Source organism: Rhinolophus sinicus, chromosome 9 (genome assembly GCF_057876585.1).
Source record: "Rhinolophus sinicus isolate RSI-liver-muscle chromosome 9, RSI-T2T, whole genome shotgun sequence".
NCBI classification, from domain to species: domain Eukaryota; kingdom Metazoa; phylum Chordata; class Mammalia; order Chiroptera; family Rhinolophidae; genus Rhinolophus; species Rhinolophus sinicus.
The window spans coordinates 23,391,504-23,408,203 of record NC_142509.1 but is presented as its reverse complement, the minus strand read 5'-3'; the positions used below and the strand labels follow the sequence as shown (position 1 = coordinate 23,408,203).

At 45.0% G+C, this 16,700-nt stretch overlaps 1 protein-coding gene across 3 annotated transcripts in view; it reads right to left on the bottom strand.

The window, feature by feature from the left end:
* TTC28 (tetratricopeptide repeat domain 28) overlaps nt 1–16,700 on the bottom strand; it is a 611,103-nt gene that overhangs the window by 46,852 nt on the left and 547,551 nt on the right. For all 3 annotated transcript variants that reach the window (XM_074321572.2, XM_074321573.2, XM_074321574.2), the window contains one exon: nt 444–584. In XM_074321572.2, the coding sequence (XP_074177673.2) occupies nt 444–584 (141 nt within the window). The remainder of the gene's footprint in view (nt 1–443; nt 585–16,700) is intronic.

The window sequence follows — 16,700 nt, the reverse complement described above, 5'->3', positions numbered from 1 at the left end:
GTCCCCCCAGCAATGCCGGCATCCCCACGCTCTCTGGCCTCCCTCAGCCTCAGGCCAGGGAGGTCGACACAGGCACCCAATCCTGAGTTAGGGGCAGAAGCTGGCAGAGCAGTATGTGTGTGGAGCCACTCCATCCGCCGGCCTTGTGTTTGGGAAATCAGCTCTGACGCGATGTGAGGAAGTGGCCAGCGGGCCCCTGCGCCTCCCACCCCAGCCAAACGCAGATCGTCACAGCAAGTCTGCCCTGTTGTCTCACCTGCCCCAGAGGTGCTGCTGTGACACTAAGGCCCTGAGGAGCATGTGGCCGTGGTAATGTCACGCTCACTCCTACAAATGCACGACAGAGACCAGAGCCCGACCAGCTGGAGGGAGCATCAGCCGAAGGCACGGGATCCGTGCTCAGGGCACCCTGCCCGCATGGGCTTCGAGCCAGGCCCGCGTACCTGTTAAAGAGGTTGTTCCGGCGAACCATCCGCAGGAAGCCCGTGGGGTCAGTCACCGAGTTGAGCTTGTTGTTCATCTCTTCAAACTGCTGGTCCATGATGTCTCCGGCTTCACTCTCTGTCTCGCTGCTGGCGCAGGCCCTGTGGGAAAAATGCAGAGAAAGCCAATCAGAGAGGAAGAGCTGCACTATGCATGTCTGCTGCGCGGTTCTGGGCCAATCCCCCGCCCAACAAACCCTGGTAGTCAGCGCCTCCCTGAGGCCAGGTCACGCGCATCCCCCTCAGCTTCCCTACGGCCTTCTTCCTGCTTTTGTCCAGCACCTCTCAAGATGCGCTCTGTTTGGCGGTTTCCGGCTGTGGTGCCCACTGGGCTGGGGACGCTACAGAAAGGAGCTGTGCCGGAGCCAGTACTGCACTCCCTGCGTCTAGCGTGGGCCTGGCACATAGTAGGTGCTCAGCAACTGTTTGCTGAGGGAACAGCATCCCTGGCTGTGCCTGTGGTGGGCTGGCTGGGCACTCTTCCCAGAGGACAGCTCAGGTGAGTGTGGCTGTGTGGCAGCCTTCCCAGCAGGAGTTCCAGTCCATTCCACCCCAGAAATACTAACTAAGCACCGCCACTGTGCTGGGCACCCTGCTCGGCCTGGGGGACACACCGCCCCAAAAGGCACTTTCCAGATGAGGAGACAGACACGTACACCAGTAGCTGAGATGCCAGGCAGGGCAAGCACTGTTTGAAACATGGGCTTGAGAAACGCTGCTGATTGGAGCCCATTTTCCAAGCTCAGCATCGGGATGTTATAATATTTGAATTAATAAATTCAGATTTCCCTACGACAGGCTGTAATAGAACATCTCACAATGGGTTTTAAATAAACAGAAGTCCCCAGGAGTGCCCTGTTCATCAGTATTATTAAAACGACAAAGGCTTATTAAACATAAGGGCTGTGCACTGTGGCCCTATGAGACCGAGCGAGATGGCACAGGCGCAGAGGGCTCCCAGGGAGCGCTGCCATCTGCAGCCGCGCAGTCCCATCGCCTCAGTACATCACAGTCCCCTAAGGTCAGCAAACGCAGGTCTCTGCGTTGAGCCCCCGCTTCCTTTGGCATGATTCCATTCAGACTTTGGGGAAATGCCGATGACATCTAGTCCACAGGTAACTCTCAGCCTACATGACAACTTTGTTTCAAGTTTCCTGCTGACTAAGGACTCGTGTGGAAGAGTAGAGAACCCCAGGGCACTGGAGGCAGAAGACAGAGTCACACACGCAAGCCTCACCTGCTAGAGAAGTGGGATCTGGAAAGGGACGGAATTTCTCCTGTCTCCCACAGGGAAGACGCTCCCGCATCCGAGATTTGGGTTTAAGGTGAATAAGACCTGCTTCAAACAGCCAGGCTGGTGAGCCTGTGACATCAGGATTACACGACAGGGAAGAGTAATGAGACCCTTACTGGGTTATTCACAGAGCAGAATGAGACACAGCATGGGGAGCTGCCTAGTAACCCTGAATGCTGTCGGCGAACATCAACCCTGGTGTGATGGTATCTTTTTTTTGTCAGCTTGAGTGTTGGGCTGGACATTTGGTCAAACATTATTCTGGGTGTGTCTGTGGGGGTGTTTCTGGATGAGATTAACCTGTGAGGAAAGCACATTGCCCTCCCCAGTGTGGGTGGGCCTCCTCCAATCCCCTGAGGGTCTGAATGGAACACAAAGGTGGAGCGGGAGAGGAGTCCCTCTCTGTGCCTGTCTAGGAGCTGGGACATTGGTCTTCTCCTGCCATCAGACTTGCACTCGGGCTGCGACTTACACCATTGGCTCTCCTAGGTCTCCAGCTCCCCGACTGCATGTCTTCTCAGCCTCCTTAGCGATGTGGGCCAATTCCCTACAACAAATCCTTTTGTATGCGTTGTGTACGGATCCTATTGGTTCTGTTTTTCTGGAGAACCCAGACTAACATGCCTGGTAATCAGGCACCAGACTTCCAACTCAGCCATGTTCCTTGCAAAGGCCCACTCACAAGCAAAGGTTCCCAAAAGCTGAAGCTCTAGAGAAGTGTCGAGCGTGGAACAGTCTTCAGGGACAGCACAGAGGTCTGATTTCCGGGCCAGCTGCTTGTATTTGCCTCAGAACCACGCTGAGGGCTGGTAAAGGCCATTAGCCGCTATGCTTCCCCACCCACGCAATCTGGAAACGGCCCTTCAAACTCAGCACAGCGCCTGGCACGCAGTAGATACGGAATGAGAAACTGCGGAATGAATGAATGACTTACGCTGGAGAACATTTTATAATGTGCAAAGTATTTTGCCACAGATTTAATTCTATCTGTACGTCAACCCTATGAGGTAACTCTCATCATGTCCATTTCTGAGGAGACTGAGGTTCCGAGAAGCCGAGGAACTTGGCCCAGGAGCACTGGGAGGTAGAGCCAGGACTGGAATGAGCTCGGGTACTGGCACTGATTCCCCACCCCCACGTCCCCCTTTAAGGCTCTAAGCTTCTCACGCATTCCATATCTCTCTCTGCTGGGGTTTGACTAGGGGAGGGGCGGGGGTGAATTGAGGAAGCAAGAGAAACCAAGAAAGTTCTGAGCACCTAAACAAATCACCATGGCTTCTATCGTGCTGGAGAACAGGAATGAAGTTTTATTCCTCTCACCACTCCGTAGGCGTCAACTGAACAGCTGAGCAGCTTGAGACTTGAAATGCTCTCTGGGGAGCTGAGGGCCCTTCACAGAGACCCTGGTAAATATCACTCAACAAGCTCCTCTGTCCAGGGACACATTTATCATCTGAATGCGACTGCGTGCATGGAGCTGAGAAATCTGCTTGTCATTCAGCGCTTTGCAAAGGGGAGAAGAATTGGCTGAAATTGGTATCGGCCTCCATTATCTTGCAGTTCCACTCTTGCTGTCAGCCGCAGACTGAGCCTTCAGAATCTCATGCTTAATGGGATTGTTTCCTATTTCCTGACCCTTCAAAGTATTAATACTGAAGGAAAAAACAAACAGGCGATGTCACAGATAAGGGAATCTCCCATTTACAAAACAAACCTCATCTATATAACTTATAGCAGGGGCCCCCAGGGTGCCCTGCCACCTGTGGTCCTCACTTCACGACTCCCCCCACTCAGATTCTCTGAAAGACTTTCTAGAGATGGCACGTCACCTAGTCTGCTCACCACAGGCCCAGCTTCCATCCACTCCCGTTTAACAAATGTACTGAGTGGGACCTACGTGCCAGAAGTGCAGAGGCTAAGCAGAAGAGAGTCCCAGCACATCTGTCTTCGGGCACTTACTGGCTAAGGTGGATGAAGGAGCCCAGGGAGGGCATCACCTCTAACCAAATAGGGAGGACGTACAAGCTTGTCTGCAATAACTGCATCCGAGAGGTATTTTGAAGGTACCACTTTCACAGGTGGCGGTGGTGGCGGCGGGGTGTGTGTGCTTCCAGGCAGATAGAATGGTATGAGCAAAGGTGTGGAGAAAAGATAGTGTGAGGGCTATTTGGGGCCAAGAGAATAGCCCAGTTGAGCTGGAGCAGAGAGAACGAGTGGGAGAGAATGAAGAGATAATGGTGGAGGGCCTTGAACTTGGAAGGCAGTTGAGAGCTGTCAGCCCCGAGCTCTGAATAGAGGGCAGCAGAACCAGAGTGCTCGTTGGGAGATAGTCAAGTGGCCCGCAGTGGAGAAAGCCAATTACACAGGGAGGAAGGAGAACAGTTACACGGCTGTTACCAGCTCCTTCTCAGAAGCCTCCCTGAAGGCTCAGGCTCAAGCTTCATGAAGCCTTAGAGGCTCCTCACACGTACTGGACGCCCCATTCTCAGGAGTTACTGTTGTGTTACACATTGATGTGTCTGGGTCTCAACGTGCCTGGTGAGGAAAGTTTTTCATAAGCCGTTGGGCGCTGAGATCTAGACAACTGGCTCCTTCTTCTGCCCTCAGCTCCCATCCCCTATCTGCCCCACAAAGAGACTAGCCTGGCTGTAATCCCACCTTCCTGATTCTTCCCTGGTTTTTGGCATCTATTGATACCAACCATGGTTCTGGCTTGTCCTGTGGTTGGGCCAGCTATCCCCTTAGCCTAGATGTGTGACACAGGGTAGCAAGGCTGAGAGTGGAAAAGTGGGAACTGACAGGAGAAATATTACCCCACGAGTAACTTAATTGCCTGGGAAACTCATTGAAGGGAGAGGGTAAAAGACAACTAGCAGTTAAAATATGGCAGAAGGGCAACTGGTAACACACGCAGAAACTGAAAGTAGAAGTTTGTCATATGTGGAAGAGGAATAGGTTCAGTTCAGATACGCTGAACATGCAGACAGTACATAGAATTGGAAATGCCAAGTATGCAGATGTTGATTCTATTATTTAGACACTTCTCCTTCCACAAGGCCTAGAAATTATTAGAAATCCAGGTGTGGTGCTCGTGAGAGAGGTCAGAGAGGTCAGGACCAACTATTTGATGTCTCATACATTTGTTCACTCAACAAATGTTACGAAGTATTTGTCATAAATATCCTGCTACACCAGGTTCTGGTTGCAGGTAAGGTGGAGTAAGCACATTCCACCCCATCTTTCCCAATGAATATAGCTATAAACCTGGATGGACTGCATGGAGAAGCATTTTGAGGAATGTAAAAAGTAAATAATATCAGGCAGATTAGGGAAGAAGACCAGAATTCAAAGGGCCACCAAATCAATAGTGAACTTCACATTTTTCGTCCCTCCAGAATCCCTCACAGGTCTCTATGCAAACCCAAAATGCAGAGGTGGGCATCGGTGCAGAGAGCTCCAGAAGGGGATAAAGAAAATCCCCCATTTTTCTTATTCTCTTTTCTTGTTCTCACATGTTGCAGGCAGGCAGGCCACAAACAACCTTGTGTTGTTAGTCTCAATGACAGCGGTTGCAACAAGGGCCTGAAAGAGTCTACAACTCTGAGGGAAAGGAACCTTTCGGTCTAATCAGAGCAGATGTGGTCCCAAGAGGATGGGGCCATCGCCTTTGCTCTTTCTCTTCCTCCCGCTCCCTTAGCCCATGATGCGAGAGTTGTCATGGGAAGGGTACAGCAGAGGGAGGTAAACAATGCCTCAACTTTCTGGCAGGAGGACCTCAAAGAAAAGCCCTGGGGAATCGATACCTACTGGAGAGATCACAGAGAGGGGGGAGCTCAGACAAGGGATGATTTCAAGTTGCTCAGGACTTCCTGGATTCACCCCCAGCTGTACAGACATAGATCTGACCCCAAAGCCTTTGAGGACTTGAGGACTGTGTAGAACCTGAGAGGCCACTGGGTAGTGCCCCTGTGGGACAGACTTGAGAAGCCCAGCAAAGACCTGAAAAACTCAACTTACGTTGAAAGCTGGTCAGAACTTGTGACCTGAACCCTAAGCAAGTGAACTGCCTGCTAAAACAAAAATATCAGCATTTTCCACTGTGGTCAAACAAGGCCCAGCGTTTCACAACATAATATTCAAAATGTCCAGGGTATAACCTCAAATTACTCAGCATTTGAAGAACCAGGAAAAATCTCAACTCGCATGGGAAAAGGCAATCATCACATGCCTTTTAGAATTATGCTAAGATGACACAGATGTTGGAATTATCTGACAAAGACCTTAAAACAGCTATTTTAAAATGTTACAAGTAAGGCTATAAAGACTCTTTGAAAGGATGGCCAGCTAGAAGGTCTCAGCAAAGAAAAAGATATCAAGAAGAAGCAAATGGAAAATTTGGAACTAAAAAATATAACTGAAATAAAAAATTCACATATGGGCTGAATAGCTGAATGGAAATAACAAAAGAAAATCAATGTACTTGAAGACAGAAGAGCAACAGAGCTTATCCAATCTGATTAACAGAGAGAAAAAATATTCTTTTGTAAATGAACAAATCTGAGGGACCTATATCTCAGTACCAAAAGGTCTAACATTCATGTCTTCAGAGCCCACAAACGAGAGGAAAAAGAGTGTAGAACACACACACACACACACACACACACACACACAACTTAAGGGATAATGGACAAAAACTTCCTGAATTGGGTGTTTGACATAAACCTACAGATCAAGAAGCTGAGTGAACCACAAACAGTATAAACCCAAGGAAATCCATGACCAGACACATCATACTCAAACTGCAGAAAACCAAAGACAAAGAAAAACATCTTGAAAGCAACCAGAGAAAAAAGATGCATTATGCATAGAGAAAATAACAATTCAAATGACTGAAAATTTCGCATCAGAAACCGTGGATGCCAGAAAAAAACGAAAAACATTTTAAAAATGTTGAACAAAAAGAATCAACCCAGAATTCTATATGCAGTGAAAATATCCTTCAGAAATGATGGTGAAATAAAGACATTATCAGATGAAAGAAAACTGGCAGAGTCTCAAATAGCTCCCAATTATCCCTGCCTCCTACTCAAGCCTTGTACAATCAGTCCTCTCCCTCAGCATGGGCAGGAACTGTGACCAACAGAATCTGGCAAAGGGAATGGATGTCACGTCTGTGATTGTGTTATATAAGATTGTAACCTCTGGATTACTAGCAGACTCTCTCTACTGCTTTCTTGGCTTGCATGCCTGGATGGAGCAAGCAGCCATGTTGGAGAGGCTTTCATGGCAAGTAATGCAGGGCAGTCTTTGGCCAACAGCCAGCAAGAAACTAAGGCTCTCGGTCCAACAGGATAAGTCCCGCCAATAATCACGTGAACTTGGAAGTGGATTCTTCTCCAGTTGAGCATTCAGATAAAACCTCAACTTGAATTTCAGCTTCAAGAGAGAGTCTGAAGCAGAGTACTTAGCTAAGCCATGCCAGGATTCTTGACCCACAGAAATGGTGGGATAATAAGTTTGTGTTGTTTTAAGCCACTAAGTTTGTGGTAAGTTGTTATTCAGCAATAGATAACTAATATAAAACTAAAATAATTCATTGCCAGCTGAACTACTCTAAAATAATTGCTAAAGGAAGTTATTCAGACAGAAGGGAAATGATACTGGAAGGAAACTAGGAATATTAAATGCCTGCGTAAATATAATAAACTATTCTTCACCTAACATTGTCTGAGGGAGTTTTAATGTATAGATGTAGTATACAAGGTAAATGCAAAATGGGGGTGGGGGGGGCATAAGTTCCCATATGGTGGTAACATTTCTACATTTCACTTGAACTAGTAATCAATAGTAAGTAGACTGAAGACTGTGAAAAGTAGTTATATTACAATCTCTATAGCAACCATTAAAAGTTATAAAAAGAGATATAGTCAAAGATGGTAAGAGACAAATTAAAATGGATTTAAAAAAAAAATTGTTTTTCAACTAACCCAAAAGAAAGCAGGAAAGGGGGAAACAGAGGAATGAAAAACAGAAACAAACATTGACATGCATACATAAGCCCACACATATCAATAATTATATTAAATGTAAAAGGTCTAAATGTAGAGATTAACACAATGGAATTTTTAAAAATGACCCAATTAAATGTTTCTACAAGAAACTCATTTCAAATATAATGATATAGATAGGTTAAAAGTAAAAGGACACAAAAAGTTATACCATGCAAACACTATTAAAAACAAAGCTGGAATGGTTACATTAATATCAATGTAGACTTTGAAGCAATGAAAATTATCAGGGATTAAAGAGGGACATTACACAATGATAAAAGGACCAATTCTCCAAGAACATAAAATGATCCTAAATGTGTATTCACCTATCAATAGGGCTTCAAAATACACAAAGCAAAAACTGAGAGAACCGAAAGGAGAAATGGATAAATTCACAGAGACTTCAACATTCGTTTCCCAGTAATTGACAGAATTGGTAGATAGAAAATCAACAAAGATATGGAAGAACTGAACAAAACCATCATCCAACTGGATATAACTGACATTCCACCCAACAATAGCAGAACATATTCTTATCAAATGTACACAGAATATTGCTGAAGACAGACCATCCCTGGGTCGCAAATCAAACCTTAACAAATTTAAAATAATTGAAATAATGTAAAATATTTTCTGCCCACCACGCAATTAGCTTTGAAAGTAAAACAAGAAAGATAACAGGAAAATCTCTAAACACTTGGAAACTAAACAACAAATTTCTAAATAACTACCAAAGAAGAAGCTTCAGGGAAATTAGAAAAATATCTTGAACTGAACAAAACTGAAAATACATCAAATTTGTGGAATGTAGATAAAGCCTTAGAGATAAATTGATAGCATTAAATACTTATATTAGAAAAGAAGAAAGATCTGATACAAATAATCTAAGCTTCCACTTTAAAAAACTAGGAAAAAAAGAGCAAAATAAACCAAAGCAAGCAGAGGAAACAAAATAATAGAGCAAAAATCAATAAAATTGAAAAGAGCAAACAATAACTTTTTTAAAAAAATCGATGAAACAAAAAGTTTCCCTGGGGAAAAAAAAAGTCAATAAAACTGATAAGTCTCTGGCCAGGCAGACCAAGAATAAAAGCGATAAGACAAAAATGATCAATATCAGGGATGAAAGAGGAAATATAACTACTGATCCCACAGAAATTAAGAGCATAATAAGGGAATACTACAAAAACTCTACACATATTGGTTCAGCAACTTAGATACAATGGACCAATTACTAACATACCCAAACTACTAAAACTCATTTAAAATGAAATGGATAACCTGAATAGTCCTATAACTACTAAAGAATTACATTCATAGTTAAAAACCATCCAAAACAGAACTCTCTGGTTTCAATGGTAAATTCTACCAAACATTTAGAGAAGAAATTGTGCTAACTCTACAGAATCTCTTCCAGGAACTGGAACAAAAAACACTTTTTCAACTCATTTTATGAGGCTTATATTACCCTGACACCAAAAGCAGACAAAGATAACGGGGGGAAAACCCTGCAGAGCAGTATTCCACAGATCAACTGAAAATAGATATAAAAATCATCCACAATATATTACTAAATAGAATTCAGCAACATATAAAAAGAATTATACACCACAGTCAAAGGGAATGATTGGGTTATTCTGGATGTAAAGGTTTTTTTCAGTATTTTAAAAATCAGTATAATCCATCATGTTAAGACAAAGAAAAAGGTACCTTTTCATATACATTGATGCAAAAAGCAGTTGACAAAATGCAACACCAATTAACGATAAAAACTTGCAAACTAGGAATAAAAGAGAACTCCATCAATCTGATAAAGAGCAGCTGTAAATCTGCAGCTAACATCTTACTTAATGATGACAGACTATACGTTCACCTTGGGTACAAAATGCTGACAAAAGAAATAAAAGATCTAAAATAAACAGAGAGGCATACCACGTTCATGGATTTTTAAGATTCAACAAAGATAGCATTTTTTCCCCAAATTGATCTATTTGTTTAACATAATTCCAATCAAAATCTCAAGAAATTTTTGTAGCTTAGAGAAGCTGATTCTAAAATTTATTTGAAAAGGCAAACAAACTAGAGCAGGTAAAACAACTTTGAAGAACTAGAATAAAGTTAGAGGAATGACACTGCCAGATTTTAAGACTTACTATTAAGCTACAGAAACAAAGCGTGGTATTGGTAAAAGAATAGACATATAGATCAATGGAGTGGAGTCCAAAAATAGACCCATCCGAAAATGGCCTATTAACTTCTGACAAAGGTGCAAAGACAATTTAATAGAGGAAGGATAGTCTTTTCGATAAATCGCTTAGGAACAATTGGACATCCATAGGCAAAATAATAATAATAATAACAATAATAATAATAATAAATAACAATAACAACAACAACTTTATAATTAACTCAAAATGAGTCACAGATCCTAATATAAAAATGTAACACTATTAGACATTTAGAAGAAAACATAGGAGAACTTTTTTGTGATTGGGGTGACAGATTTCTTAGACATTTCACTAAAAGCATTATCCATAAAGAAATAATTGATAAAATTGATATAAAAATTAAAAACTTTTGCTCTGTGAAAGACACTGCTAAGAAAAAAAGCTATAGATTGAGAGAAATATTTGCAAACCACATGTCAAAGGACTTGTATCCAGAATACACAAAGAACTTTCAAACTCAACAATAAGAAAACATACAACTGAATTTTTAAAATGAGCATAAGATAAGACTTGAACAGTCATTTCACCAAAGAGAATATAACGATGGCAAATAGACAAATGAAAAACATGTTCAACGTCATTAGCCATTATAAGAAATGCAATTAAAACCAGGACAAAATATCGTGGCACATCTATCTGAATGGCTCAAATTTTAAAATGCTGACAATAACAGGTGCTGATGAGACAGACCAACTGGAATTCTCATACGCTGCTGGTAGAGATGCAAAATAGTACAGTCATTCGGGAAACAACTTTGCAGTTTCTTATAAAGTGAAATATATATTCACCATATGACCCAGTAATTCCACTCCTGAAAAAAAATGAATTTATGTACAATATTTACCCTCAATAAATGGAAACTTATGTTACATAAAACCTATCAAGGGTTTATAACAGTTCTAGTCACAATTGCCCCCAACTGAAAGCAACCCAATGGTCCTTCAGTGAGTGAATGAATACGCAAACTGTGGTACATTCACACAATGGAATACTCAGTAATAAAGAGGGATGAACTATTGATACAGTCGACAACTTGGAATACTCAAAACCTTTAAATTGAGTGAAAGAGTTCAATGTTAAAAGGTTCTGTACTGTACGATTCCATTTATATGATTCATCAGAAAGACTGTAGTGACAGAGAACGGATCAGCGGTTGCCAAGGGCTAGGGGTAGAGGGAAGGTCCGAGTATGACTATTAAAAGGTGGAGTTATGTGGGGTGATGGGACTATTCTATACCCTGATCATAGTGATCACACAAATCCATACGTGTGTGTGTTAAAATTCACAGAACTGTATAACAAAAGAATAAATTTTACTGGGCGTCAGTTATCCATTTATTGCCTCTGTGCTCCAAATTCATCCTTCATTGCCTGTTCTCAGATAATGGATCATGGCCTTTTAAATATTTTTCCTTTGCCAGCTGGCAGAGTTTTGAGCTTTGTGAATAGAGGACACTGAAGCGACCCACAGGACGAGGGGGTTTTGCCCTCCTGGTTCTGCTGTGCTTGTTCAGCAGACTCCTGCGGCATGGGCAGCTTCTCCCGCCCCCAGCACCTGGCTGCTGCTGCAGGGGGAGCTTCTCCAGGTTCCAGCTCCTGCAGTGCACACAGCTTCCCCAGACGCTGTTCCTGCAGCTTGGGTGGTTTCTCCACAACCCCGCTTTTGTCGTGCACGACAGCCAGAACATCCAGAGGCCACCAGCTTCCCCTGGGTAGCACCCTGGGTAGTTCCGTAGTACAGTGATACACCTCTCTGTGAATACCTTTCCACAGCACCCTACAGAGCATACTTCCAGCAAATTCTGAGGGTGGATTTCCAGCAAGTTCCACCAGTGAGGCACCATAGCAACTGAGCAGCCACGGAGTGAGCCACGGCAGTGCCTTCTCCAAGAAGGCCAGGATCTCAGCCCTCGGTGGGGGCGGGGGCCTTGTTCCTTGGGCACTCACTCTTCAGGGGTGGTGACTGCTCCTAATATCTGCTATTCCTGTCTGAATACTTTACCAGCCAATCCTTTTTTACTCTAATCTCTGTTACAGTAAGAATTCTTTACATTAAACTATCCCTTCAAATTGCTGTGTGGTTTCTTGTTCCTGCTTTGACCCTGACTGATACATACGGTATGTTAGTTAAAAAATAAAATAAAATAAAATAATTCCTGCTATTAACACATCCTGAGAGGGATTCAGAAAAGTAAGATAAACTTGGGTGCCTCTCATTCAGACATCTGGCCATCAGGCTGACCAACTCTCAAAAACGTTCACTGTGTCACCAGTGTGTGCCAGGCCCTTAGCCAGGGCTGGGATTACTCCAAATGAAGACAGTCTGCCCTTGAGAAGCTCAGAGAAAATGCTAGATGGGTGTACTAATCCCTGCGAGACACACACACACACACACACACACACACACAAAACTATTACATAGTGTGTGTGTGTGTGTGTGTGTGTGTGTGTGTGTAGACAGAGAGAGAGAGAGAGAGAGAGAGAGAGAGAGAGACTCAATGTGAGAATATGAATGAATAAACAGCCAGTGGTTGTGCAGAAAGGGCCTCTGGAGCACTTGGATTCAGGGCCTGATTTTGGCCCCTCTTCAGATGGCCATGATCTGAAATAGAAGGAAGAGCTGAGAAGAGTTGGCTTTGCAGACAAAACTAGCCGTCACAATTCGGTAGTCACAGTTCAGCAACGGGGAGACCAGGAGACCTTGAGGGAGGAGAGGGAGGTGAGCAGAGGGCCAAGGCAGGAGGAGTGGAGAAGGCCGGCACCCCTGACCCCTCAGGACCCCAAACGCCTCTCTTTTCTTCCCAGTCTGCTCACATTCCAGTCCTGTTGACCCAGCTTTGGGCCCGTGGCCTGCCTATCTGTCCTGCCCTCTGGGCATGACAATGACACTCCAGCTCCCTTTCCCTGTGGCTCTTGAGGCCTAAGGATTCTGGCTCGAACTGGCTTCCCTGGCCCTTTCTCATCCTGGACCCTGGAGGGAGGCAGAGGTGTCTGTTCTTGTTCCAGGCCCCTCACTTGGCGCTTGCCCACCAGCACGAGTCCTGGCGGGACCCCGCTCCAGCCCCGGCATGGGGTTGACTGGAAGGCTGAGGTTTAGATCATCTCAGTCACGGAGAACAATGAAGACAAAAGGTTAAAGTCAGTCATGCTGGCCGAGGTGCAGGATGGCGGCACGGGTCCTGGTGAGGGGCTGGGAGGGGGGCTGGAGAGTCCAGCAGGTGGGCAGCAGCTTCATGGCGCCCACCTGCCCTGCCAGCATCTGCTCCTGAGACCCTGGGAGAAGTCCAGCCCCTCCCTGCCTGCTCTGGGAAATATAAATCATGCCATCACCAGAGGCAGGCTCCAAAATGCTGTTCACGTGCAGCTTTCCCCAGAGAGATGGAAATGGCCCATGAATCAAGCGCCACGGAGCTGTGCCAGAGCGCATTCCACTCTCAGGGACGGGGCTGGGCAAGAGGCTCCAGAAAGGATTTTTATTTGCAAGCATGTCCTCCTGATCTCTCCAAGTGCACACTCTATGTCATCCTCTGACAGTTGCAACTGAAGCTCCACACAGGCACACTTGAATTTATGTCTCAACATCCCCTTGCTAACTCATTCTTTCTTCTAGTCTATTCCCTCACCCTCATCTCTAGGCTTCTTTTGCACGGCTAACCAGTTACTTGCCAAAGACCAACCACGTGCAGCCATGAAGCTAGAAACCATCGGTGAGAAGCCCCCATCTTCAATGCCAGTGCCCAGGGCAGTAGGGTAGCTCCTATACCACCAGCCCCATGCCTCATGGAAATCAGATCAAGGGCAGGAAAATACCCCTTCTTTCAAAGCAAAGACCTTCATACAATTAATAAAATTTGAGGAAGCAAGAGTTAGTTCATTTGCTGCCACTGCATTATAATCAGTTTGGGCGTCCGGGCAATGAGACGCCAGGTGTGACAGTGCCAGGACCCTGTGTTGCAGGATTCCAGAGCTAAGCAGCAGAGAATGTCTTGGAGGTATGAAAAGATGCACAGATGACAAGTACCATGGGCATTTACTGGGCTTTGCATGGCTGACAGCTGAAAAGGCCTACTTGTTTTAGAAGCCATTTATTAGAGTAAAAGTCCCAGAAACTCAAGACATGCGACTTTGGGAACTGAAAATTTCTGAGACCTTTGAAATTTTCCCCTGTGAATTACTTGTTAGTCCTTGTCTGGTTTTTTCACAGTGATTATAAGTTAACCTTTAAGATGAAAAGAGAGTGGGACTTACTTTTAGGGACAGCAAGGAAAGGGGGACCTGGAGAATAAGCATCCTACTCCATGGGTTGTCTCACAAAGGAGAAGATCCCAAGAAACTGAGATACCGGTGTGAGGCTTTACAGCGGGAAAACAGGCTATGTCTTCAGGATGGGAGAAGGAGGTGGTGTTGCAGACAGATTTGGGGCATCTGCTCTGATCCTAAAGATCCTACTTCTAGAAATTGCCTCCCCGATTGACAGGGTAACAGGGGCAAAGTCTCAGTGTCAAGTTTATACCCGATGACCCCACCCCCCTGCTGACTGGACCAGAGATGGACATCTGCCCTAAGTGGGGACAATCAGATTCCCTTCCTCCAAATGTGTGCACTGGAATTCCGGGAGAGCTGAGTGGGATTTCCTGTGCCTACCTCTGGAGGCCTGTGTGAGCACAGAACTGTGCAGGGTGGCCATTTTCCCGCCTGGGACTAGGAGCAAGGAGCATTTTGTATCTGCAACTGCAAACTGGAGGTTTGCAGTAGCAGGTGAAAAATGAAGTGACTGGGCAGTGATGAGAACCAGACTGCCCTGTGCAGTCCAGGGGCTCCCCACAACTTTACTATTCTAAGCTTGCCCTTAGATTTCATGGGACGCCTCATCCCCATAACCTTATCATAAATCGCCCTTTTTAAAACAAATTTTGTTTTTTGGGGGGAATACTGGGGGACAGTGTGTTTCTCCAGGGCCCATCAGCTCCAAGTCGTTGTCCTTCATATAGTTGTGGAGGGCGCAGCTCAGCTCCAAGACCAGTCGCCATTTTCAATCTTTAGTTGCAGGGGGCACTGCCCACCATCCCATATGGGAATCGAACCAGCAACCCTGTTGTTCAGAAATCACGCTCTAACCAACTGAGCCATCCGGCTGCCCCCCTCCCACCCCCCACCCTTTGGTTTAAGAAAACTTTTGAGAGGATTGTTGGGGGGGAGGGGCGGGGAGAGGAAGAGGAGGGTTGAGAGTTGTCCTGAGAGACCTGTGTGGCCTTCCTGCACAGAGCCGGTGCCGCAGCTGCCCAAGTTGCTCTGGCGTCATTCAAACTTGTGGGGGCACATAGTAGGCCAGCAAGAGTCAGTGGTAGGAAGAGTGTGAACTACGCTCTAGAAAAAGATGTGCTAGAATCACCCATGAGCACAAGGTGAAGGCTATTTTCAGAAAACCCTTTGCAGTGAGGCCACTCATACCGTACTCCAGACTTCACAACAGGAGGGAATGCGGTACACAAGCACAGATTCTGAAGTCAAATCCACTGGTTCAAATCCACTCTGGCAGGGCGGCCCTTTCAGCACCCACTGTCCACACTGCCCAGAGTGTATTACAGTTTCTTATCAGAAAGTCCAAGTTACTCTCATTCACTTATCTCTCTAGAAATGTTTATATTTGGATGAAACTAGATTTAATTCCTTGCCCGTGTATCACTCTAGTAATTGTTTTAATTGCTTTTCTCTGTATCACCTCAAGACTGTAATCCATACTATTACCCAACAGTTATTATTTATAGAACAAACCTTCTATTGGTCTGAAGACAAATGATTATATTTACCTGCCAGGAATCTACACACACACACACACACACACACACACACACACACACACACACACACACAGCTCTGATCTGTGCTATGGTTGTTAAACTGATACTAAAAGTCCTCTTCTGAAATGCCTTCTAAAGATGTTTGAATTTCTTTTTAAAAAGCCTCCAGCCTTTGGAATCCGTAACAAGTGCAATTTTAGCTCAGAAGCATTTTGGGAATGTTCTGCTTATCTCCTGGCCTGAAATTATCTAGTCTGTACTTAAGTGTTAAGAGGAGGCACGAGGGGTTTTTTCCCTGGCTTTTCTTCCTTCAGTAAACACAGTGATCAAACAAATGAGCTTTCACTTCCACCAGTTCAAAAGCCGGTGCGCATGACGACAGAAAGACTGTAATCGACTGGAAGACCCCATTACTTGGTCTCAAAGATTTTTGAAATCTTAGCTGAGAAAGTGTTGGCAATGGATTGCTCCCCTAATGATATGACTCTGAAACCCTCTCTGCCATCAATTTGGCTTCGTCACATCAATAAAGCTCAACTCAACCCACATGGACAGTGTGTGTTTGTAGTGGAAAGAGCCAAAGCCCTGCAGTCTGAGAGCCCTAGGTTTGAATCCCATCCTTCCTGCAGAGATCACTACCTTTGTCACCTAGCGCAAGCAAACCTCTCTTCTTTGTAGGTGAACTAGGGATAATTACAGGCTTGAGGAAAGGATGGAAGCACAGCACGTAGGGGAACCTGGTAGGCACTCAGTGCAGCCTCCTTTTCCAAATCTGTGAACATATGTGTGTGTTGTCTGAGACGGAGACACACACTCACACACCCAGATACGTACCTTGAGGAGAG